The following is a 25,278-nucleotide window of genomic DNA, read 5'->3' on the forward strand; positions in this document are numbered from 1 at the left end:
GCCCTCTGCTGGACTCTTTCCAATTTTTCCACATCCTTCTTGTAGTCTGGGGCCCAAAACTGCACACAGTACTCCAATTGAGGCCTCACCAATGCCGAATAGAGGGGAATGATCACGTCCCTCGATCTGCTGGCAATGCTCCTATTTATACAGCCCAAAATGATGTTAGCCTTCTTGGCAACAAGGGCACACAATTGACTCATATCTAGCTTCTCATCCACTGTAACCCCTAGGTCCTTTTCTGCAGAACTGCTGCCTAGTCACTCGGTTCCTAGTCTGTAGCAGTGCATGGGATTCTTCAGGACTCTGCAATTCTCCTTGTTGAACCTCATCAGATTTCTTTTGGCCCAATCCTCTAATTTTTCTAGGTCCCTCTGTATCCTATCCCTATCCTCCAGTGTATCTACACCTCCTCCCAGTTTAGTGTCATCTGCAAACTTGCTGAGGGTGCAATCCACACCATCCTCCGGCTCATTAATGAAGATATTGAACAAAAACAGCCCCAGGACCAACCCTTGGGGCACTCTGCTTGATACAGGCTGCCAACTAGACATGGAGCCATAAATGGGAGGCTGAGGCTAGCATTGCTGGTGAAGAACAGAGACCAGGATTGGCAAGAGAATATACATATGGAAGACCAGAGATGTGAATGGCCTTGAAGTTTGAATTTTATGGAATGAGAAAGGTGGAACCAGTTAAGGGACTGAAAGAAGGATTGATGAGGTCAGAAGGACTGGCTAGGATGACAATCTTAGTATTACTGTTGTTTCCAGCACTCAATGCAGCATGAATTTGTCGCTAAATCCATTCTAAATGCAATTTTGAAACATTTCTATCCCTCAGACTCTCATGCTGCTCTCCAGGAGCTAGGATTGGCCTGTCTACAGGATTAATTTTGAAAGCCTAAAATTTTCTTCTTAGCTTCTCCTATTCCTTGGACACCTCTCCTCAATAACATCTGACATCAGATAGATTACTTGTTTTCATAGAATCATAGAATATCAGGGTTGGAAGGGACCTCAGTAGGTCATTAGGAAAATAAGATAAGCCTTAGTTTCAGGGAAAATGGGGCACAGTGGGTCTCAAGAATTGTTTCTCTGTATCTTTTCCCCTTATTATTTTATTTTCAACTTAGTCATCATCACTTCCATGATTCTGAAATCTAAGGAGATAGAATCATAGAATCATATCATCTAGTCCAACCCCCCGCTCAAAGCAGGACGAACCCCAACTAAATCATCGCAGACAGGGCTTTGTCAAGCCAGACCTTAAAAACCTCTAAGGATGGAGATTCCACCACCTCCCTAGGCAACCCATTCCAGTGCTTCACTACCCTCCTAGTGAAATAGTGTTTCTTAATATCCAACCTAGACCTCCCACACTGCAACTTGAGACCATTGCTCCTTGTTCTGTCATCTGCCACCACTGAGAACAGCTGAGCTCTATCCTCATTGGAAACCCCCTTCAGGTAGTTGAAGGCTGCTATCAAATCCGCCCTCACTGTTCTCTGGTGCAGACTAAATAAGCCCAGTTCCTTCAGCCTCTTCTCGTAAGTTATGTGCCCAGCCCTCTGATCATTTTCATTGCCCTCCGCTGGACTCTCTCCAATTTGTCCACATCCTTTCTGTAGTGCGAGGCCCAAAATGGGGTGCAGGACTCCAGATGTGGCCTCACCAGTGCCGAATAGAGGGTGATAATCACTTCCCTTGATCTGCTGGCAATGCTCCTACTAATGCAGCCCAATATGCCGTTAGCCTTCTTGGAAACAAGGGCACACAGCTGATTCATATCCAGCTTCTCATCCACTGTAATCCCCAGGTCCTTTTCTGCAGAACAGCTGCTTAGCCAGTCGGTCCCCAGCCTGTAGCAGTGCATGGGATTATTCCATCCCAAGTGCAGGACTCTGCTCTTGTCCTGGTTGAACCTCATCAGATTTCTTTTGTCCCAAACCTCCAATTTGCCTAGGTCACTCTGAACCCTATCCCTGCCCTCCAGTGTATCTACCTCTCCCCCCAAGTTTAGTGTCATCTGGGAACTTGCTGAGAGTGCAATTAATCCCATCATCCAGATCATTGATAAAGATGTTGAACAAAACCGGCCCCAGGACTGACCCCTGGGGCACTCCACTTGATATCAGCTGCCAACTAGACATCGAGCCATTGATCACTACCTGTTGAGCCCGACAATCTAGCCAGCTTTCTATCCACTTTATAGTCCATTCATCCAGTCCATACTTTTTTAACTTGCTGGCAAGAATACTGTGGGAGACCATATCAAAAGCTTTGTTAAAGTGAAGATATGTCAAGTCCACTGCTTTCCCCATATCCACAGAGCCAGTTATCTCATCATAGAAGGCAATCAGGATGGTCAGGCACGACTTGCCCTTGGTGAATCCATGTTGACTGTTCCTGATCACCTTTCTCTCCTCCAAGTGCTTCAAAATGGTTTCCTTGATGACCTGCTCCATGATTTTTCCAGGGGCTGAGGTGTGGCTGACCGGTCTGTAGTTCCCCGGGTTCTCCTTCCCTTTTTTAAAGATGGGCACTATATTTGCCTTTGTCCAATTGTCTGGAACCTCCCCCAATCACCGCAAGTTTTCAAAGGTAATGGCCAATGGCTCTGCAATCACATCAGCCAATTCCCTCAGCACCCTCGGATGCATTAGATCTGGACCCATGGACTTGTGCTTGTCCAGTTTTTCTAAATAGTCCTTAACCTGTTCTTTCACCACTGAGGGCTGCTCACCTCCTCCCCATACAGTGTTGCCCAGGACAGCAGTGTGGGAGCTGACGTTGTCTGTGAAGATCAAGGCAAAAAAAGCATTGAGTACTTCAGCTTTTTCCACACCATCTCTCACTGGATTGCGTCCCCTATTCATTAAGGGTCTCACCCTTTACCTGACCTTTTTCTTGTTGCTAACATACCTGCAGAAACCCTTCTTGTTACCTTTCACATCCCTTGCTAGCTGCAATTCCAATTGTGTTTTGGCCTTCCTGATTACACCTCTGCATGCCCTAGCAATATTTTCATACTTCTTCCTAGTCATCTGTCCAAAGTTCCACTTCTTGTAAGCTTCCTTTTTGTGTTTAAGCTCACCAAAGATTTTTCTGTTAAGCCAAGATGGTTGCCTGCCATATTTGCTATTCTTTCTGCACATTGGGTGGTTTGTTCCTGCACCCTCAATAAGGCTTCTTTAAAATAGAGCCTGCTCTCCCGGACTCCTTTCCCTCTCATATTAGCTTCCCAAGGGATCCTGCCCATCAGTTCCCTAAGGGAGTAAAAGTCTGCTTTTCTGAAGTCCAGAGTCCATATTTTGCTACTCTCCTTTCTTCCTTTTGTCAAGATCCTGAACTCAACCATCTGAAGGTTATTGCTGCCCAGGTTGCCACCCACTTCTACTTCCCCTACCAGTTCTTCCCTGTTTGTAAGCAGCAGGTCAAGAGAAGAACAACCCCTGGTTGGTTCCTCTGGTAGCTCCACCAGGAATTTGTCCCCAACACTTTCCAAAAACTTCCTGGATTGTCTGTGCATTGCTGTATTGCTCTCCCAGTAGATGTCAGGGTGATTGAAGTCCCCCCTTAGTACCAGGGCCTGTGTTCTGGAAAGTTCAGTTAATGTCCGAAGAAATCCTCTTCTACCTCATCCTCCTGGTCTGGTGGTCTATAGCTCACGCCCACCATGACATCACCCTTGTTGCTCTTGCCTCTAAACTTAACCCAAAGACTCTCAACAGGCTTTTCTCCAGTTTCATACTGGAGCTCTGAGCAATCATACTGCTCTCTTACATACAGTGCAACTCCTCCACTTTTCCTCCCCTGCCTGTCCTTCCTGAACAGTTTATACCCATCCATGACAGTGCTCTAGTTATGTGAGTTACCCCACCAAGTCTCTGTTATTCCAATCACATCATAGTTCTTTGACTGTGCCAGGACTTCCAATTCTTCCTGCTTGTTTCCCAGGCTTCTTGCTTTCGTGTACATGCACCTAAGATAACTAGCTGATTGCCCTGTTTCTCAGTCTGAATGAGGATGCCTCCCCATTGCACCCTCCTCCTTGTGTTTTGTCCCGGTATCCCACTTCCCCACTTACCTCAGGGCTTAGGTCACCATCCCCCCGGAGAACCTAGTTTAAAGCCCTCCTCAGTAGGTTAGCTAGCCTGCCTGTGAAGATGCTCTTCCCTCTACTGATCAGGGGGATCCCATCTCTTCCTATCAATCCTTCTTCCCAGAACAACATTCATGGTCGAAGAATCCAAAGCCCTCTCTCTGACACCACCTGCGTAAGCACGCATTTACATCCACAATTCAACGATCCCTAACTGGGCCTTTTTCTTCAACAGGGAGGATGGACGAGAACACAACTTGCACCTCAAACTCCTTTATCCTTCTTCTTCCCAGAGCCACGTAGTATCATTGGTGCCCACGTGGAGAAGTAGAAAGGGGTAGCGGTTCAAGGGCTTGATCAGTCTGGGCAGACACTCTGTCACATCCTGAATTCTAGCTCCAGGCAAGCAGCACACTTCTCGAGTCTCTCGGTCTGGTTGGCAGATGGATGACTGTGACACTCACAATACCACTGAAAGTCTTCTGCGGTGTTGCTGGCAGTGGTGCTCACTGAAACTGGGTTGCAGCAATGCCTGCCACAGGACTGGCCTTACCATGAGGCTAAGTGAGGCGGCTGCCTCAGGTGCCAGACTGTGGGGGGAGGGGGAGTGCCACGAGGACCCAGAGTGTAGAAAATTGTGTCTGCTGCTGGTGCATATGTATTCTCTCTGCTCTAGATGCACAGAGATGGTGGAGTGCTGTGCTGGAGAAAGGAGGACACAAGAGACATAACAGGCAGGCAGGAGAAAAGGTGAGAGGGAATAACAGAAAGCAGCAGGAGCTGCATGGAGAAAGAGGAGGAGGAGCCTCTTTTCTACCTCTCTAACACCCCCAGGAGCCTGGACTGATTAACACCAGCTTCTCAGGGAGCTTCCTGTTTCCTGCTGCTTCCCTGAACCCACTTGAGGAGAACAGGCAGTCAACTGAAGTAGTAGGAGCCAGTTAGGCCCTTAAGACGCTGATATCTTCCCTCACTCAGGCCCTGCTACCAGCCTGCTTATTTGTCCCCTTCAACTCAGTGTTGAGAGCCACTATAGCTGGCACAGAACAGCAATCATGAGTGAAAGAAGAAAACGCCCCTCTGGGACAGCATTCAGAAAAAGAAAGAAAGCAAAGGAAGCTTTTCTATCTAAGCCGGAAGGAGTTCTCCTGAGATACATAGACACAAATGTTCACGGTGAGCCTTCCAGCCCCATTGAGGATGTGAGTGGTGAGGAGATGCCTGATCTTCCAGTTAGTCAGAGTGCAGGTGACCTGGCAGCTACTGCAGCACCCATATCTCCATCTCAAAGGGATGTAAACATGCACATTCCTGAAGAAAAGTGTAGATCAGAGGAGAGTGTGGTGGAGGCACAAGAAACAGCTGCTGCTGAGTTTAGTTCCTTAAGTCTAGATGATCCAGGACTGTGGACCCACTTGAGCAGTAGCCTGAGGGACTTCCTTGTACTGCATGGGCTGCAGCAAGTGAAAAACTTCATGTTCCCCAAAGACAATGAAAATAGAAGTTTCCATCCCACACATTACTGGTGTGAAATCCCCAATGGTGACAAAGTGGAGAGGCCATGGCTTATGTACTCAAAACCCCAGAATGCTGCATACTGTTTTTGTTGCAAACTCTTCCAGTCTAATGTTCCAGCCACATTGGGTTCTACAGGAACAAAGGACTGGAAAAATCTGGCTAGAAATCTGGCATGCCATGAGAAGGCAACAAATCACCAGAGAGCATTCTATCGGTGGAAAGAGCTTGAGATGAGACTAAGGTTAAAGGCCACCATAGATGATTAGCATCAAGAGAAGATTGCATCAGAATCTCTTTACTGGCAAAGTGTTCTGAAAAGGCTCATTGCCATTGTGAGAATGCTTGCTACACAAAATCTAGCACTGCGTGGCACTTCAGATCAGCTGTATGTGCCAAACAATGGAAGCTTCCTTAACACTGTGGAGCTGATGGCTGAGTTTGATGCTGTACTCCAGGAGCATCTAAGAAGAGTCACCACCCAAGAAATGTACGCACACCATTACCTTGGAAAAAACATTTCAAAATGAGATCATACATTTACTGGCAACAAAAGTCAAACAGAAGATTGTGGCAGATCTGAAGTCAGCAATATATTACTCTGTTATTCTGGACTGCACACCTGAGATCAGCCATACGGAACAAATGACTTTAATGGTGCATTTTGTAACAACAACAGAACCTAGTGAAAATGTCCCTACAATGGTGACTGTCAGAGAGAATTTTCTAGAATTTATTGACATTGATGATACTATAGGTGCTGGTATGACAAATATGCTTCTTAAAAAGCTGGAAGATATGGGAATTGCGATAGCTGACATGAGAGCTCAGGGCTACGATAATGGTACCAACATGAGAGGAAAGAACAGAGGAGTGCAGACATGGATCCGAGAGTTAAACCCTCAAGCTTTTTTTGTGCCATGCAGTTCTCATTCATTGAACTTGGTGGTCAGTGATGCAGCATCAGCTTCTAGTGAGGCTGCTGAATTTTTTAATGTAATTCAAAGCATCTATGTATTTTTCTCTGCATCAACTCATCGATGGCAAATTTTGAAGCAACATCCAGAAACATCCTCTCTGACACTGAAACCACTGAGTGCCACATGATGGGAAAGTTGAGTGGAGGCAATAAAGCCTATCAAACACCAAATTGGGAAGATAGATGATGCCATAGTTGCCATTATGGAGGATAATGCTATGACAGGAACTGTTCGTGGGAGAACAGTGGCAGAGGGAAATGGAATCACCAGAAACATACATAACTTCAAATGTCTGTGTGGCTTAGTGTTGTGGCATGACATACTGTTTGAAATAAATGTTGTAAGCGAGAGACTCCAAGGTGTTGACCTTGACATATCTGGAGCAATGGAACATCTGGACAAAGCAAAGTCATACCTACAGTATTACCGGTCAGATGAGGGATTTCAAAACATTTTGAAGAGTGCACAGAAGTTGGCAGAGGAACTTCACACAAGCTATTTTCCCACCCATTCAAGAATACAAGTCACCGAAGAAGAAGACATTTTGATTACGAGGAACAGGATAATCCCATAAAAGACCCCAAACAACAATTCAAAGCTGAATTCTTTAATGAGGTGCTAGATTGTGCAATACAGTCTGTTGAAGAACGTTTCATGCAGCTCAAGGAACACAGCAGTATATTTGAGATGTTGTATGATATTCAAAAACTCCTCACTATACCTGAAGAAGACCTACACCAGCAATGCAGGGCACTAGAGACAGTGTTGACACATGATGACATGTGCGATATTGATGCGAGTGATTTAGGTGATGAACTGAAAGCCCTTTCAAGATACATTTCAGCAGGATCAACTCCAAAGGCTGTTCTGGAATATATAGATTCATAGATACTGAGGTCAGAAGGGACCATTATGATCATTCTAGTCCAACCTCCTGCACAACACAGGCCACAGAATCTCACCCACCCACCCCTGCAAAAAACCTCTCACCTATATCTGAGCTATTGAAGTCCTCAAATCGTGGTTTAAAGACTTCAAGGAGCAGAGAATCCTCTAGTAAGTGACCTGTGCCCCATGCTACAGAGGAAGGCGAAAAACCTCCAGGGCCTCTTCCAATGTGCCCTGGAGGAAAATTCCTTCCCGACCCCAAATATGGCGATCAGCTAAACCTTGAGCATATGGGCAAGATTCACCAGCCAGACACCCAGGAAAGAATTCTCTGTAGTAACTCAGATCCCACCCCATCTAACATCCCATCACAGGCCATTGGTCCTATTTACCATGAATATTTAAAGATCAATTAATTACCAAAATCATGTTATCCCATCATACCATCTCTTCCATAAACTTATCGAGTTTAATCTTGAAGCCAGATAGGTCTTATGCCCCCAGTGCTTCCCTTGGAAGGCTATTCCAAAACTTCACTCCTCTGATGGTTAGAAACCTTCATCTAATTTCAAGTCTAAACTTCCCAATGACCAGTTTATATCCATTTGTTCTTGTGTCCACATTGATACTGAGCTTAAATAATTCCTCTCCCTCTCCGGTATTTATCCCTCTGATATATTTATAGAGAGCAATCATATCTCCCCTCAACCTTCTTTTAGTTAGGCTAAACAAGCCAAGCTTCTTGAGTCTCCTTTCATAAGACAGGTTTTCCATTCCTCGGATCATCCTAGTAGCCCTTCTCTGTACCTGTTCCAGTCTGAATTCATCCTGGGAGACCAGAACTGCACACAGTATTCCAGGTGAGGTCTCACCAGTGCCTTGTATAACAGTACTAAAACCTCCTTATCTCTACTGGAAATACCTCGCCTGATGTATCCCAAGACCACATTAGCTTTTTTCACAGCCATATCACATTGGCGGCTCATAGTCATCCTTTGATCAATCAATACTCCAAGGTCCTTCTCCTCCTCCATTACTTCTAATTGATGTGTCCCCAGTTTATAACTAAAATTCTTGTTATTAATCCCTAAATGCATAACCTTACACTTCTCACTATTAAGTTTCATCCTATTACTATTACTCTAGTTTACAAGGTCATCCAAATCTTCCTGTATGATTTCCCGGTCCTTCTCTAAATTGGCAATACCTCCCAGCTTTGTATCATCTGCAAACTTTCTTAGCACACTCCCACTTTTTGTGCCGAGGTCAGTAATAAAAAGATTAAATAAGATTGGTCCCAAAACTGATCCCTGAGGAACTCCACTGGTAACCTCCCTCCAGCCTGACAGTTCACCTTTCAGTAGGACCCGCGGTAGTCTCCCTGTTAACTAATTCCTTATTCAACTTTCAATTTTCATATTGATCCCCATCTTTTCCAATTTAACTAATAATTCCCCATGAGGCACGGTATCAAACACCTTACTGAAATCTAGGTAAATTAGATCCATTGCATTTCCTTTGTCTAAAAAATCTGTTGCTTTCTCAAAGAAGGAGATCAGGTTGGTTTGGCACGATCTACCTTTTGTAAAACCATGTTGTATTTTGTCCCATTTACCATTGACTTCAATGTCCTTAATTACTTTCTCCTTCAAAATTTTTTCCAAGACCTTGCATACTACAGATGTCAAACTAACAGGCCTGTAGTTACCCGGATCACTTTTTTTTCCTTTCTTAAAAAAACAGGAACTATGTTATCAATTCTCCAATCATATGGTACAACCCCTGAGTTTACAGATTCATTAAAAATTCTTGCTTGTGAGCTTGCAATTTCTTGTGCCAATTCCTTTAATATTCTTGGAAGATGATTATTTGGGCCCCCCGATTTGGTCCCATTAAGCTGTTCGAGTTTCGTTTCTACCTCAGATATGGTAATATCTACCTCCATATCCTCATTCCCATTTTTCATGCTACCATTATCCCTAAGATCCTCTTTAGCCTTATTAAAGACTGAGGCAAAGTATTTGTTTAGATATTGGGCCATGCCTAGATTATCCTTGACCTCCACTCCATCCTTAGTGTTTAGCGTCCCACTTCTTCTTTCTTTGTTTTCTTCTTATTTATATGGCTAGAGAACCTTTTAATATTGGTTTTAATTCCCTTTGCAAGGTCCAACTCTACTTGACTTTTAGCCTGTCTCACTTTATCCCTACATGTTCTGACCTCAATAAGGTAGCTTTCCTTGCTGATCCCTCCCATCTTCCACTCCCTGTAGGCTTTCTGCTTTTTCTTAATCACCTCTCTGAGATGCTTGCTCATCCAGCTTGGTCTACAACTCCTGCCTATGAATTTTCCCTCCTTTCTTGGGATGCAGGCTTCCGACAGCTTCTGCAGCTTTGATTTAAAGTAATCCCAGGCCTCCTCTGCCTTTAGATCCATAAATTCTTCAGTCCAATCCACTTCCCTTACTAATTTCCTTAATTTTTTAAAGTCAGCTCTTTTGAAATCAAAAACCCTAGTTGCAGATTTATTTTTGTTAATCCTTCCGTTCAGTTTGAACTGAATTAGCTGATGATCGCTTGAACCAAGATTATCCCCTACAACCATTTCTTCTATGAGGTCCTCACTACTCACCAAAACCAAATCTAAAATGGCATCCCCTCTAGTCGGTTCAGCAACTACTTGCTGAAGGAATCCATCTGCTATCGCATCTAGGAAAATCTGAGCCCTATTATTATTACTAGCACTCGTCCTCCAGTCTATATCTGGGAAGTTAAAGTCTCCCATGATCACGCAGTTTCCATCAGTATTTACTTCATTAAAAACATTAAAAAGAGCTCTATCCATATCCAAATTAGATCCCAGCGGACTATAGCACACCCCAAGCACTATCCCAGGGGAGGCTTTAATAGTTTTCTTCTCCAATGTAATTTTTGCCCAGACGGACTCTGTCTTATCCATTCCATCGCTTCTTATTTCTTTACATTCTACCTCATCATTGATATACAATGCTACTCCACCACCTTTACCTTTATTTCTGTCTTTCCTAAACAGCACATACCCTTCAATACCCGTAGTCCAGTCATGACTACTATTCCACCATGTTTCTGTTACCCCTATAATATCTGGTTTCACTTCCTGCACCAGTAGCTCTAGTTCCTCCATTTTGTTACCTAGGCTCCTCGTATTGGTGTACAAACATCTTAATTTTTCCTGTTTGGCCTCGCTCACATTCTGTGCCCTTTTAGGCACGGTCATTCTACAGCCAGTATAACCTATTAGACTTGTATCCACACTGCCCTTCCTCCTTATATACATTCTCCTACCCACAGCTGTATCCTTTTTTACTTCGTTTTCTTCCCTCTGAATGCTAAAATCTGGCTTGGAGATTACCTGGACATCTCCCAACCATCTTCCCCAAATTCCTAGTTTAAAGCTCTCTTAATCAGTTGTGCCAGCCTCCATCCTAGAAGTCTGTTTCCTTCCCTACTCAGATGAAGTCCATCCCGAGAGAACTGTCCTCTGTCCATGAATGCCTCCCAGTGGCCATACATCCCAAAGTCCTCATTATAGCACCACTGCCTAAGCCATCTGTTGATAGTCATAATCTTGTCACCCTTTTGCTGCCCTTTTCTAGGAACAGGCAGAATCCCACTAAAGATCACCTGAGCCTTGATTTCCTTAAGCGTCTTCCCCAGCCTAGCATAGTCTCCCTTAATACTTTCCAGTGAGAATCTAGCCGTATCATTTATTCCCACATGAAGGATAATTAGGGGATTCTTTCCTGCTCCCTTTAGGATCCCTTTCAACCCCAGGTCTACATCCCGTATCTTAGCACCTGGAAGACAGCACACCCTTCTATTCTCTGGATCAGCTCATGTGCACAAATAAGATGACCACCCTCTTTCCAAATGCTTTTGTTGCTCTGCGCATACTTCTAACACTTCCTGTAACAGTTGCCAGTGGAGAACGCAGCTTCTCCAAGCTGAAGTTAATAAAAACACATCTATGCTCCACAATGACACAGGAGAGGCTGGTCGGCCTTGCAATCATCTCAATGTAGCATGAGCTGGCCCAGACTGTGGACTTTCAGGAAGCAGTTCAAATCTTTACAACCAAGGTATGGAAAGCACCACTTTGATTATTCAAACAGTTAAAAATGCCAGTGTTTACTATGCAGACACGAAAAGTTACATTTGCTGTTCAGGCGTTTGAAAGTTAAGTGTTACTTAAAATTTTTGAACAAGGCATTTTAAGTTGTTAGTTCTCCTTTATTGGGGTAGGTAGCAGAGCAGTACCATGAGAGGAGTAGAACAGGAAGAGGGGCCCAAGCGAGGGGGCATGGAGGCGTCATTTGAGCTCCCTGCCTCAGGTGCCAAAATGTTGTGAGGCAGCCCTGGCCTGCTAACAGCTGCAGAGAAGTAAGCGTGCCATGGTTTTGCCTTCAGAACTGAGTGCCTGGAGACCAGATTTCCGTGTCCGTGATGTGATTTTCACGGCTGCAAATTTGGTAGACCCCTAGTTATGATTCAGGCAAACACTGGGGATTGTTCTTCTTGTACCAAATAGCTTCATTGTCTTCCAGATAATGGAAGTGTCTTGGCCACAGTCCACAGTTCCATGATAAAGCCAGGAAGAGCACTCAGCTCTCCACTGGGCTACGCTTGCCTCCCTGGTAAGTCAGGTAGGGAACTTGAACACAGAGACCACAGGCTAGACTCTGATTTCATTCATATCAGTATAAATAGGGAGTGAATGCATTCACTTCATTGGAGTTACTCTGGGTTTACACCAGAATAACTGACAGAAGAATCTCACCCCATGTTTTAAGAAGTACAGAGACACGAGCTGATCATTGGTTGCTTAGACAACCTTGCATAATAAATTCAATATTTAAGTGACCTTAAGCAGATTAAATTCACAGGTAAATCTATAAAAAGAGAAGTTCCTGTGAGCGCTTTGTGAGGGGGCAGCGCATTTCAAACTACCAGAGTGAGAACTTCCTGTGCAGTTTCAGATGGGCCATTGTAGTGTGAATAATTCTTCCTCTCTCAGCTCCTGTTGTCCATCTCCTTACAAGGCAGTGACAGGGTGACCCCGGACTGTCTCTCTCCATCCTCAAGGGATTTTCATGAAGGACAAAACCATTTGTGGCACTTCAAGGTCTAGTTCCTGCCCGGCAGCCTCCTATCAAAGAGCTACAAAGGTATGAGTTCCACATTCTTCAGGGACTGTCATTGTTAGAGCATGTAGTTGTAAGAGGCATAGTTTATTACTTTGATATACTTCAAGAAATCAGTGAAATTAGTGATTCTCGAATAGACATATGTCTGCCTCCTGTACAATATTTTTCTTCTGAGTACAAGTTAAGAGACAGTATGAAATATAGTACCATTTCATTATTATTATTTGTAATAAGTGACTGTTGAAGGATTTGTTATCACAGGTGTTAGAATTCTACATTTCTGTATTTTATGCATCTCTGGTGCAGTATGTAGATTATCTAATTGTATATGGCAAATCTAGCAGATCAGCATAAACTGGGGAAGACCAGAGATCTAATATCTTAATTTTTAGTAAGGAATTTGACAGTGTTTCTCAAGAAATCTTACTTAGCAAATTACTTCAAATAGTCTTGGATAAGAACATTATCACTGAATTAAAAACTGGTTGAAGTACTGTGAAAAAAGTGTAATGATAAATGGAAATAGACTGAGTTTAGTGTCAGGATCTTTGTTATTTATCATCTTTATCTTCATAAATAGTCTGGAAACTGGAGTACATAGCCTGTTAATGTAATGTAAACTAATGTCATGTAATTCTCAGATGATGCTAAATGGAGGGTTGTTGCAAACACAAACAAGATCAGATAGATAATCCAAACACATCTGGAAAGTTTAGCAAAATAAGCAGAACATTATATTAAAACTGTAACATCTGATGTAATAATCCAACACGACTATTCAGTGGTAGGGAGCAATGGAAGTCAGTAATGATGAAAGAAATCTAGGAGTGAGAATGGAGAACAGATTAAACATGTACTTGCAATGTGTTATGTTTCCAAAAAGGTAAATAACATTTTGTTCATATGTAGATGCACTATGTTACAGGATTGTCTCTCTATGGCTCTGATGAGAGTGTACCTAGAATACCACACTCAATTCTGTGCACTTCCATTTTGAGTCATTATTATTAGTATTTTATTGTTTATTTGTTGAACACCTAGTGTGTAGCTATCTGTACAGAATATAAGGGAGATGGCCCAAGATTTTCAAAAAATTCATGGAGGATAGGTCCATCAATGGCTATTAGCCAGGATGGGCAGGAATGGTGTACCTTGCCTCTGTTTGCCAGAAGTTGAGAATGGGTGACAGGGAATGGATCACTTGATGATTTACCTGTTCTGTTCATTCCCTCTGAAGTACCTGGCATTGGCCACTGTCGGAAGATAGGACACCGGGTTAGATGGACCTTTGGTCTGACCCAGTATGGCCATTCTTATGGTCTTATGTTCTTAAAAATGGGTGTCTGAACTTAGGTTCCTAAATTAATATATATAGGCATCTGAAAGTAGATTTATGTTAAAAAATATTGAGCACCCATCAGCCCCTCTGAAGTCTATGGTTAGTACTGGGTGCTCAGCACTTTTGAAAATCTGGCTGCTTAAATAGGCACCCACACATAGACTTGGAAGCTTAATGTTTAGCACCAATTTTTGAACATTTTGGCCATGGTCCCTAATCCAAAGATTTAGATAAACATGGCTTTTAAAAAAATAATTAAAAAAAAGGCAGAAAGTGGTTGGAAGTTTTGAAGGAATTCAGAGAAAAGACATGAACTTTATTAAAGGGGCTGGAGGGATTGACTTATAAACAAAAGATGGAAGAACTAAGTGTGTATAGTGAACTTTGTGCAAACCATGACTTAAAGGGGATGCACAATAACTGTTTAGAAATATTGAAAGTGTATCAGCATCAAAGAGGAAATAGATCGCTCAGAGTGGTGTGAGGTTGTAGAGCTAGGTGTAAAGGGAGGGAGGTAAGACAAATATGTTTCCCAAGGTAAGGGGTGGAAATCCCTCTGCAAGAAACATTTAAAATTAGACTAGATAAAGCTCTAGACAGAATCCTACGATAAACATATGAAAATATAAGCCCCAGTCTGTTTTCAATGCAGGATTGTTGTATAGACCATGGGGGGTGGGGGTGGGGAAGAGGGTCTCTATTTCACAGGCTAGAGAAGGGAAGCAATCTCCAGGCCCAAGTCCCTTTTCATCCCCTTCTTTATTGTTTACAACAATGAGAACAAACAAAAATGAGAAAAATAACTCAACTGAAAACACTGCTCATAATCCTCAGAGGCTTCCCTGCCTCAACCAGCCAATGGGAAAGAGGACTCCTTTCCCCTGTGACCTTTCTGGACCCTGATTCCTGTTCTTCCCTGCCATGTGAGAGTCAGGGGTCTCTTAACCGTTCCAGTCTGCTGCATTATCCTTGTTACAGACTTCCAAAGGATGAAATAAATGACATTAATATGGGACTGACATCTTCACTTCTATCTCTGCAGCATGAGGCCACATTCTGACCTCTTTTGGACTGTGTAAATCTGGACTAACTCCACTGATTCCCATGGAATTATGCCAGATGTACACAGGGCTGTCTCATACATAACTTGGTCCTGTGACTCTGTACTCGAACTCAGTGTGCATAGTACTAAAGGATATCACACAAGGGGAGGAGCAGATGGAGGAGGTGCGCCAATCAAGTGTCAGTTCTTGGAGGCACTGGAGTATAAAGTTTTGTTCCTAAATCCATATATAGGTACCTAAGGGTGGGATTTTTAACAAAAGTGCCTAAATGATTTAGGTGCACAATCCCTATTAAAGTCATTGGTATAAAACAGGGCCTCTAGAAACCTAAAGGGAGAGCAGAGAGGGGCATCCCTTGTAATATTGCACATGTTTGACATGTGCTGTCAGCATTTCCCCCAGCACAGCCATCCCTGTCAGCAAGGGGAGGGGGCCACAATCCAGTTCCCGCATTACCCAGAAATTGTCTGACTGGGGGCTCTTTTGCTACTGGCAGAGCTAACTGTTGCCACTAACGATTGAGTTCTCCAGCATTAGGAGCCAGATTGTGTCCACCCTCCCTCCACTGCCAGAGCAAGTGAAATTGTAGCTCTATCTTTGAAACTCCTAAATCTGTCCCTGCGGGGTTTTATTTATTTGTTTGTTTTTCTTTTCTGAATCCCTCTAGTTTGTCAGTGTGTATTAATGTGTTCCCCATTCAGAACTATGTGCCACATTCCCAGTGCAGTGAGAAGGAGGCTTGGTTCTTCCAAACCCTCAGTTATTCTGCTATTAGATCCTGACGATTGCTGTTGTTCTTCCTTAGTACATGTATCAGTTTCCTTCTGATCCCATTTTTCATCTCACTCTACTGAACCCAACTTTTCTATCTCAGAATGCACCAGAAATGAGTGAGCAGGCAGTGACCTATGTAGACCTAAAATTTCAAACTCTTTCCAAGGAGCAGAAGAAAAAGGCACCTAAGAACACCAGGGACAAAGGTGTGGTATGTTTGTAAGCATTTGAGACCATATCTGCTATTACTGATATTTTATTTTCCATGTTAAATCTCTTCCTTGAGCTGTACACATAGTACCTGACCTTATCTACTTATATTATTAGCTTTTTCTTCAGTGTCAGGCACAGTTATTTTAATAATTTGTTAACATCTGTCAGGCACTGAAATGCTCCTAGAATGGTACACTGTATTCAGGCATGGGGAGCAAAAGTTATCGTACCTTTGGACCCCTGGAACACAGTTCTGTGATTGTGTTATCGCAAACCAGTCCATGTCAATGGCTGTTGTTGATTTGCCCTGTGATCAAGGAGACACGGTCTCTTTAAGTCATGCCTTGTGGTTGGAGGATCAAAAAAGATGACGTGTGAATTCTTCTCTCCTTTCTGAAACCTATTTGTATGTGAATAAATTACCATTTTTTCTATGCTTTGCCTTCAATATCATGAAGTCATGAGTGATCCTTAATTGTCCACATTTATTTACCATCCCAGAGCCTTAAGATCATTCCTGTCCAGCAGAGAAATTCCTGAGCTACAGAGGATTTCCACTGAGCATCCAAGAAGTTGAGCAGTTAGTTTCTGAGAAGATGACATTTAAAAATGCTCTTTAAAAAACAGAAAAAAATGGGTTTTTTGAAATTTTACATTTCAAGCTTGTCATTAGCAGAATGAATGTGTCAAGGGTAGTCAAACAGATACATTATTTTAACTGGATATTTCCATAACTTTTAATTCTTAGCTTTTTAGCTGTAATTTTCTGATAATAGTGTACGTATGAAGAGTTATATAAGACACTTGAACAACTTTAGATGTTACAACACTTTTGGGTAAGACTCTGAATAGGAATCAGATATTGGAAACAAGCTGATAAGATGCATACGCTGAATTCACAGATGTTGGTTGGTTGACCCCAGTATACTGACAGGCTACTGCAGACCATTGTGCTTTGGGACAAAACCTTTTAATACCAAAGTTCTGCCATGTCCTACATACTGCAGTGACAGTTTTATAGCTCTATAGATTGTAATCAGATCTGTCGACTTTTGTCAGTGCAATGAATGAAATTCACTGTTTCTATGCTATAACCCACTAGAAATAAACGAGGAGGTGGTGACCTACACAGAACTGAAATGCCATAATGCTTCTGAGCAGCAGAGGAGACGAACGACTACGAACCCCCAGGGCAAAGGTACTGTGAGCTACATGCTGCTGACTCCACACATACTACTATTTAACTGTCCATCGTCTAACACCTTCCTTGAACTGGATGAGAACATTAAAAGCAAAACTCCATATAAAGAATCAGGATTTAAATACACAAAATCAATACAATCAATGGCTAAGATGCCACAAGCATTATCCACCTGGCTTCCTTGCACATTCTTTATATTAAGATATAAAATTAATCCTTACAAATAAATTCAGAGCAGTGCTATGTATCTATGTAATACAGGGAATTGGGCCATATTGTTCTCAGCTGCTGTATGAATGTTTGCAGGGAGAGGAGCAGAGGGTACTAGGCATGCCCTGCCTTCTATCCCCAAATGCATTGGCCAGATATTCTCTTCCCAGCTGCAGGGATTGTTCCCTCCTAGAATGTACAGAGGCATTGGCCACCCCAAAGTGGATGGAGGGAGAAATACAACTATGGCCTTATCTAGCCCCCACCCCCAGAGCCAGCGCTAGACATAAGCAGACTAAGCAATTGCTTAGGTCCCTGACCAGCTCCATGGGGTCCCCATTCACTTTTTATTATAAAAACTTTCCTGATTTAGAATTAGGGCATAAAATACCCCTGTTTAGAGCCCACAATGGACTAGCACCATCACTGCCTCCCCCACGAGGTAACACAGGGGAGCAGCTCCACCATCCTATAAGATGGTGCCGTGAGTGCTCTCCCCTTGCACACGTGAGAGCTCGCGGAGGGACTGTGCCGCAGAAGACACAGTCCCCACCTAGACTTTCTGCTGGTGGGGGCTCCACACTGGCCCAACATGGGGCTGTCCGAAAAGGCACAGTTGAGCCCTTAATGCTATTTTTAAGGTGCCCTTGAAGGTGGAGCTCCCAAGAGGGAAGGGGGAGCCCTTTTTATTCTTCCGAGAACTCCCTTGTTCTCAGCCTCCTTATCCTTACCCCACCTTAATGAGTGTACACGGTACTAGCAGTGAATGAACATAATGCTTCCCCTCTTTTATAAACCGCTTCATAGAAGCAGTTTGGACCACTGCACAGGGCTTCTAACTGGCAGCCAGGAGAGTTGGGTTTATTCACTCCCTTGGTAAGCCTGGGAAAGCACTTCACCTCTCTCTGTTTCAATTTCCCCATCTGTAAAATGGGGATAATAGTTTCCTACCTTTTTAAGTGCTACAGTTGAAAAGCTCCATATAAGTGAGAAGGTGGAAGGAATATACCTTAATGGTATTCTATTAGGACCCCAGAACACAGTTCTGTTGCCATCAAGTCCCATATAAAACAGTCTGCCTCCTGACTAAGGCTTTGTTAAGGCTAGATCCTGTTCTCCGGATATCTTGACCTGTATAACTTTGAACAGGGCAAGAGTTTTCATTCCATAGTTCAAGAGCCCTAACAACTTGTTCTGACAAATCTGAATATAGGTATAGGTGAAGGTAGGGGGAGGAGAATGAATACTTGTGTGTGGTTGAGCTGCATTTCACTAACACAGAGAATACGAATTGCTTATGCCTAGTTTGGGATTTAAAAGCCTTCCCCCATATAATTCTGTACTTCTCCCTTTTCTCTCTCTCAGATTCTTCTGCTCCATCTCCTGCATGGAGGCTTATAGCAGGGATTTTGGGGATCTTCTGTTTGGCTTTGGTCATAGCAGTGGGGGTTTTGGCTGCAAATGGTAAGCTTGAGCAAAGAAGATATTGAGCACCAGATTCTGTGCTGACATACAGTAACTCCTCGCTTAACTTTGTAGTTATATTTCTGAAAAATGCTACTTTAAGCGAAATGATGTTAAGCGAATCCAATTTCCCCATAAAAATTAATGTAAATGGTGGGGTTAAGTTCCAGGGAAATTTTTTTTGCCAGACAAAAGACTATATTATATATATATATGCACACACATATACACAGTATAAGTTTTAAACAATTTAATACTGTACACAGCAATGATGATTGTGAAGCTTGGTTGAGGTGGTGGAGTCAGAGGGTGGAAGAGGGTGGGATATGTCTCAGGGAATGCTTTATTGCTAAATAATGAACTAGCACTCGGCTGAGCCCTCAAGGGTTAACACATTGTTCTTAATGTAGCCCCACACTCTACAAGGCAGCAGGAATGGAGGGAGGGGAGACAGCATGGCAGAGAGAGACAGAGACACACACCATGTGTGAGAGAGAAAGAGAGATGTGCATTGCCCCTTTAAGTATGCTGACCGCACTCTAAGTACATTGACTTTTTAAGTAGATCAGCAAGTTGATACAGCAGCTGCTGCCAGCAAGCTCCCTCCATCCTGAGACTGGTCATGTCCCCCCTGCTCTGTGGAGATGGCCCGATGGGGTAAAGGAGCAGGGGTCAGGAGCAGGAAGAAGGGCATACTCTGACATTAGCATCCCTTTTCCCCCCATCTTGCACAGCAAGCAGGAGGCTCCCTGGGGCAGCTCCAAGGCAGAGGGCAGGAGCAGCACACGGCAGAGGGGGTCGGGACAGCTGAACTGCCCGGCAATTGATAGCCTGCTGGGCGGCTGCCGCACAGGGAATTTAGGGGAGCTGGGAGCTGATGGGGGGCTGCCGGTCCACCCTGGTTCCAAGCCCCCACCAACTAGCTCCAACGGGCTGCTCTTTCTGCAAGCGGTGGACAAAGCAGGCGGCTGCCAAACAACGTTATAAGGGAGCACTGACCAACTTTAAACAAGCATGTTCCCTAACTGATAAGCAAGGTAACAATGAAACGACGTTAACTAGGATGACTTTAAGTGAGGAGTTACTGTACTCCTTGTGTAACTGCTGGAGAGTAAATCTCATGAGGTGTAAGTCAGTAAAGAGCTGCAATGCTTAGCTCCTGTGAAAATCGGGCCACTTATTTAGATGCCTAATTATGGCTTTAGGGGGCTTGGTATGGACACCAGCTGGATTCTTTCACATTCTCTCCCTCACACACACCCAAACCGGGGACCCCCTTTGCAGAGTTTCTAGGGACAACTGCAGCTGACAAGCCTCTGGCATAACAACTCCAACTGGCCACATCTCCCTAGAGCTAGAAGGGGCAGAGGGTCCTCCAGAACAAATATGAAGCATAGACATTGTGTTGGACCCCTGCAGAATCATAAATCTGGGTTCTAAACCACTGGCTTCAGCCTCATGGGCCAAAACACATCCCCCGTGTGAGCATTCCTCTGGGCTGATACTGTCCACAGTGTAAGGTCTTCCTTGCAAAGATTCCAGGGCTTTTCACTTACCACTTTCTTCCTAAGTATCTGATTTTTCTGTTTTGAAGTCTTACTTGGAAAATGGGATTTTTCTGCTTTGTGGTCACTACAAACATTACCTGTGTTCAACCCAGATGTTGGAAATCAGGAGGTTTTCAATTGCTATATTCTGTAACTCTTCAGAGAGTCAAGATTTTCAGCCACACAGTGTTTTGTCAGGGGGGGTTAAGTTCAAAATGTTAATTTTAAGATGACTTTTAACAAGAAAAAGTATCTGACATTTTACATATAACATAACATGTTCTAGCAATATAACAGACACTCTGCCCGATGGCATAACTGCAGGTAGAACTTGGCCCTTTGTGTCCCTATAAAGCACAATATATTGATCTGTAAAACTGTGCTGCAATTTACTTTTAAGGGGTACATTATATTGTTATATTACTTTGGCTTTCAGTTTTTCAGATCTCCCTTGTACCATGTAGACAGCACGATAACCTCACCCAGCACCAGGAAATTACCCAAGGTAAGAACAGAAACCTGCCAATGGCTTTGAACAGGAAAGATACACATCAATTGGCTTCAGGAGGGCAATTTTTTTCTTCTAAAAATGTGCTGTAACTTTAGACTGAAATAATTTCATATGGAATTCCCAACACTGTTGCTACACTGATGGATATCAGAATATGACATTTTGGTTCATTAGATTCCAGTTCTTTTTATCCTTATTTACCAAAATTTTACATTCACTGAAAAACTCAGAAGCGAGTCTTAAGGGAACATAAGGGAGGCTAAGCTGGTTTAAGTCACATGTTGAAAGCCCATCAGAGAGGAGTGTAGGAAGAAAAAAACAGTTAACAGGAGGGAATAATACAATCACAGAAATGTAGATCGGGGAAGGACCTCAAGTGGCCATTTAGTCCAGTTACCTGCACTGAGGCAGGTCCAAATATACCTAGATCACCCTGACTGGTGTTTGTCTAAACTGTTCTTAAAAACCCCCAAAGATGAGGATTCCACAACCTCCCTTGGAAGACTATTGCAATGCTTTAAAATCCTTATACTTGGAAGTTTTTTTCTAATCCTAACCCAATTCTTCCTCTTGTTGCAGATTAAATTGATTACTTCTTGTCACCTCCCAGTCTTCTCTTCTGTACATTAAGCATGCACAGTCTTTTCAACTTTTCTCATATGTCAGATTATCATTTTTGATGCTCTCCTCTGGAGTCCCGCCAATATGACCACATCTTTCCGAAATGTGGCACCCAGAAATGGACATAGGACTCAAACTGAGGCCTTACCAGTGCTGAATACAGAGGGACAGTTACCTCTAATGTCTTACATATGACACATGTTAATACACCCCAAAATTATATTAAAATTATTTTGTAACTCCATCACATTGGGGGCCCATATTCAATTTGTGATCCACTATAAACTCCAGATGGCTTTCAGCTGGTTCCCAAGGCAAGAAAGAAATCTGTGCCTTGTGGAAGTTTTAATGTAAGTTGGTAAGAATAAGTTTAGGGGGTCTTTCATGCAGGTCCCCAGATCTGTACCCTAGAGTTCAGAGTGGGGAAGGAACCTTGACATCCCCTAGGGGGAAAACAAACAAACAGGATTTGTATATAAAAGGAAAGTGATGTAGGCACAGTAATAATTACTTTATTTGCTATAGAACAAGAGTCCTCATGCCAGCATCAAAATATGAGCAACCATGTGAATTTCAAGATTGTTTGTGATGCACTTGACCCAAAATCAAACTACAACAGAAAATATATTATTACAAATTGAACTTAATACTTCTAATAAAGTAACATCTAGAGGCCCCAATCAGATATGGGCCTCCGTTATATTAGATGTTGTAAAAACACACCATAAGAGACAGTCCCTATGTGAGAGAGATGACAAACTTAATACAAACGAACCATAATAAGTAAATTAAACAGTCAAGTGGAGGGAATTGGGGAGGAAGGACAAGGGTAACAGCAACAGAAGAAAGATAAATTGTATTTTTTTTCCAAGGGTGGAAGTTTCTTTGTCCAGAAAACTGGTTTCCCCATGGAGAGAAATGTTACCACTTTTCTACTGAATCCAAACCTTGGCTGGAGAGTCAAAAGGCCTGCTCTTCTTCTGGCTCCAGACTCCTCCTGATAGAAAACAAAGAAGAGCTGGTAGAGTATCTTTCTCTTTGGAAAGCTACATATTCAAAACAGCTGATAGAAGATTTGTGAGTGAAAAGAGGATTGTGGAAAATGAGATTTGGCTTCATTTGGTACCTTGCTTTATGATGATTTTTTTTCTTGAAGGCAAATTACCTCATACCTCCTCTTCTCTTCCCAGCATTAGAGCCATAACTGAACCCTAAATTAATTTAAAAGGCACCTGATACAAAGCAAAACCCAAATGTCTCCTGTATTTTTAATATTTATGGTACATCTATTACTGTAGCATAAGAAAAACCTGTACATCACTCCGGGCATTTTCCTCTGTCTCAGAAGTGATCTAGGGGAGGTATTGTCCTCCAAACAAGATTGCAAATAGAGATTAACCAACAAAGAAAGCTGTCACAATTTCTACAGCAAACACTTGTGAAGGAAATGAAGAATGTGATCAGGTTGGTTAATGGGGCTGATCAACCATGAGTAGGGCCCTACCAAATTCACGGTCCATTTCACTCAATTTCACACTCATAGGATTTTAAAAACACTAAATTTCATGATTTCAGCTATTTAAATCTAAACTTACACGGTGTTGTAATTGGTGGGCCCCTGACCCAAAAAGGAGTCATAAAGGGTCGCAAGGTTATTGTGGGAAGGGGTTGCGGTACTGCTACCCTTACTTCTGCACTGCTGCTGGCGGTGGCGCTGCCTTCGGGGCTGGGCAGCTGGAGAGCGGCGGCTGGTGGCCGGGATCCCAGCTCTGAAGGCAGAGCCACTGCCAACAGCAGCGCAGAAGTAAGGGTGGCCTGGTGTGGTGTTGCCACCCTTACTTCTGTGCTGCTGCTGGCGGGGCGCTGCCTTCAGAGCTGGGCGCCCAGCCAAGAGCCGCCACTCTCTGGCCGCCCAACTCTGAACGCCAAGCAGAAGGGTGGCAATACCGTGACCCACCTAACAAAACCTTGCGACCCCCCTGCAACTCCTCTTTGGTCAGGACCCCCAGTTTGAGAAATGCTGTATCCCCCATGAAATCTGTGTAGCATAGAATAAAAGCACACAAAAGACCTACTTTCATGGGGGAGGCCAGATTTCATGGTCCATGATGCAGTTTTCCTGGCCGTGAATTTGGTAGGGCCCTAACCATGAGGCTACCTCTGGACATAGGGACCTGTTAACCACATCACTGTACCTGATATCCAGACAGTTGTGAAATGAGCAAATACCTGATGTACATACACCCATGAAATGAGCAGGGAAAGGAATGAACTGGCTTTGTCTTTGTACAGGACTTCATTAGCCCCCTGGCAACTTCTCACTGGATAGGACTGTCACGTGAGAAGACCGACAGACCGTGGATGTGGGGGAATGGCACAGCTTTCTCCACTGACGGGTAAGTTCCAGACACAACTAGAAACTTCTAATTTCAATGAAGTGAATTGACAGTGCTATGACAGAGAGAAACCCAAGCTTCAGTAAAAAGGAGTGCAGTATGTTATCACTGAAATGTGTTTTTAAATTCTATGGGGGCCCAAATCAGCAGAGGATGGTGCAAGTCAAGGTTGAGATGTATTGATCAAAAGAAACACCAAAAGTGGAGGGGAAGCGGGTGCTGCAGGTCAAAAATGGAGTGCATTGGCACAACTGAGGGCAGTAGAAATTCAAGAAAAAAGAAGAGTAGAGAGGAAGTTGTGTCATGGCAGAGGTGCACCGGCAGTTAAGTGAAAAGTTTGCACAGCATGTGATGCACTACTCCTGACTCTAGCCAATGCAGTTATTCCCTCAAATTCATAAATACCAAATTTCTGATGTTTTTTTAATAATGGCCACTCTGCTTCTCCACAATTGTTTTGTTATTATTAAAATTATTTGTTTTTGCCATACGTTTCAGCTACAGACATTTTAACCTTTGAAAAAATAAGGTAGTAATAGAGATATAACTAGAATGACTTGAAGTAACATTTTATTCTATCATAGGTTTGCAGTAAAGAAAGGATACATTGATGGGAACTGTGCATATGTCACAGGTCAAGAGCTCTCCTCTCGTCCATGCAAAGATGGAAAGCGCTATATTTGTGAGCAGCTGGTTCTTTGGCCAAAGCCTGAGATATAGGCATGAGATGGATCATGGAAACCATGAAAACTGGGGCATCCCAAACACCGTGACAAATATCCCCCAATAAATACTACCACTCTTATCTTTTCCTCTTCAGAGGCTGTGTTCATATTGTAAAATTGTAACACATTTTGCTGTGACCACATATTGTTCATGAGTCTGTCTCAAAAGGAGCTGGGAATGGCCACTCAGAGTAAAAAGCAGATAGTTAAATCTGATAAACCACAAGTCTGTTGGATACTCACAGCCGATCAGAGCCCTCCCACTAGAATCTGGTTTCTTTTTCCTTGTCTAGTTCAATGATAGTGAACTAATTACTGTTTTAAAATAAACTATCTGGTTCAAATAGTTTTCTTTTAATAAACTGGTAAAAAAAATCTGATTTAGTTGCCACCTTTTATATTATTTTTTTTAGTTTTTTGCATTTCATTCAATCACAAAAGAATTGCCATGATGAAGCAGTACAAATACAAGGACAACATTGATCAAACTACAAATACTTTTGGGGGGAAAATAGTTTGAAGGAGTTCTTGAAAAGTGTGGTGG

The 25,278-nt window shown here is 43.1% G+C and overlaps 1 protein-coding gene across 1 annotated transcript; it reads left to right on the top strand.

Moving 5' to 3' along the window:
• The first annotated feature begins 12,555 nt into the window (after positions 1–12,555).
• Positions 12,556–25,034, top strand: LOC102930455 (natural killer cells antigen CD94-like). The gene is made up of 8 exons (XM_043546655.1): positions 12,556–12,690; positions 15,947–16,052; positions 17,162–17,257; positions 18,836–18,934; positions 20,918–20,986; positions 22,486–22,634; positions 23,906–24,009; positions 24,594–25,034. Exons 1-8 carry the CDS (start codon positions 12,616–12,618, stop codon positions 24,727–24,729), a joined length of 834 nt encoding a protein of 277 aa, XP_043402590.1. The 5' UTR covers positions 12,556–12,615; the 3' UTR covers positions 24,730–25,034.
• The last annotated feature ends 244 nt before the right edge of the window (positions 25,035–25,278 follow it).

The sequence above is a fragment of the Chelonia mydas genome, chromosome 1 (genome assembly GCF_015237465.2).
Source record: "Chelonia mydas isolate rCheMyd1 chromosome 1, rCheMyd1.pri.v2, whole genome shotgun sequence".
Lineage (NCBI taxonomy): Eukaryota > Metazoa > Chordata > Testudines > Cheloniidae > Chelonia > Chelonia mydas.

What these genes read in the sequence shown, in the direction of transcription:
- LOC102930455 (XM_043546655.1), top strand. Translation starts at nt 12,616, where the DNA reads ATGAAGGACAAAACCATTTGTGGCACTTCAAGGTCTAGTTCCTGCCCG. An exon ending in TAGAAAACAAAGAAGAGCTG is followed by an intron (nt 22,635 to 23,905) that starts GTAGAGTATCTT and finishes GTCTTTGTACAG; the next exon opens with GACTTCATTAGCCCCCTGGC. An exon ending in ACAGCTTTCTCCACTGACGG is followed by an intron (nt 24,010 to 24,593) that starts GTAAGTTCCAGA and finishes ATTCTATCATAG; the next exon opens with GTTTGCAGTAAAGAAAGGAT.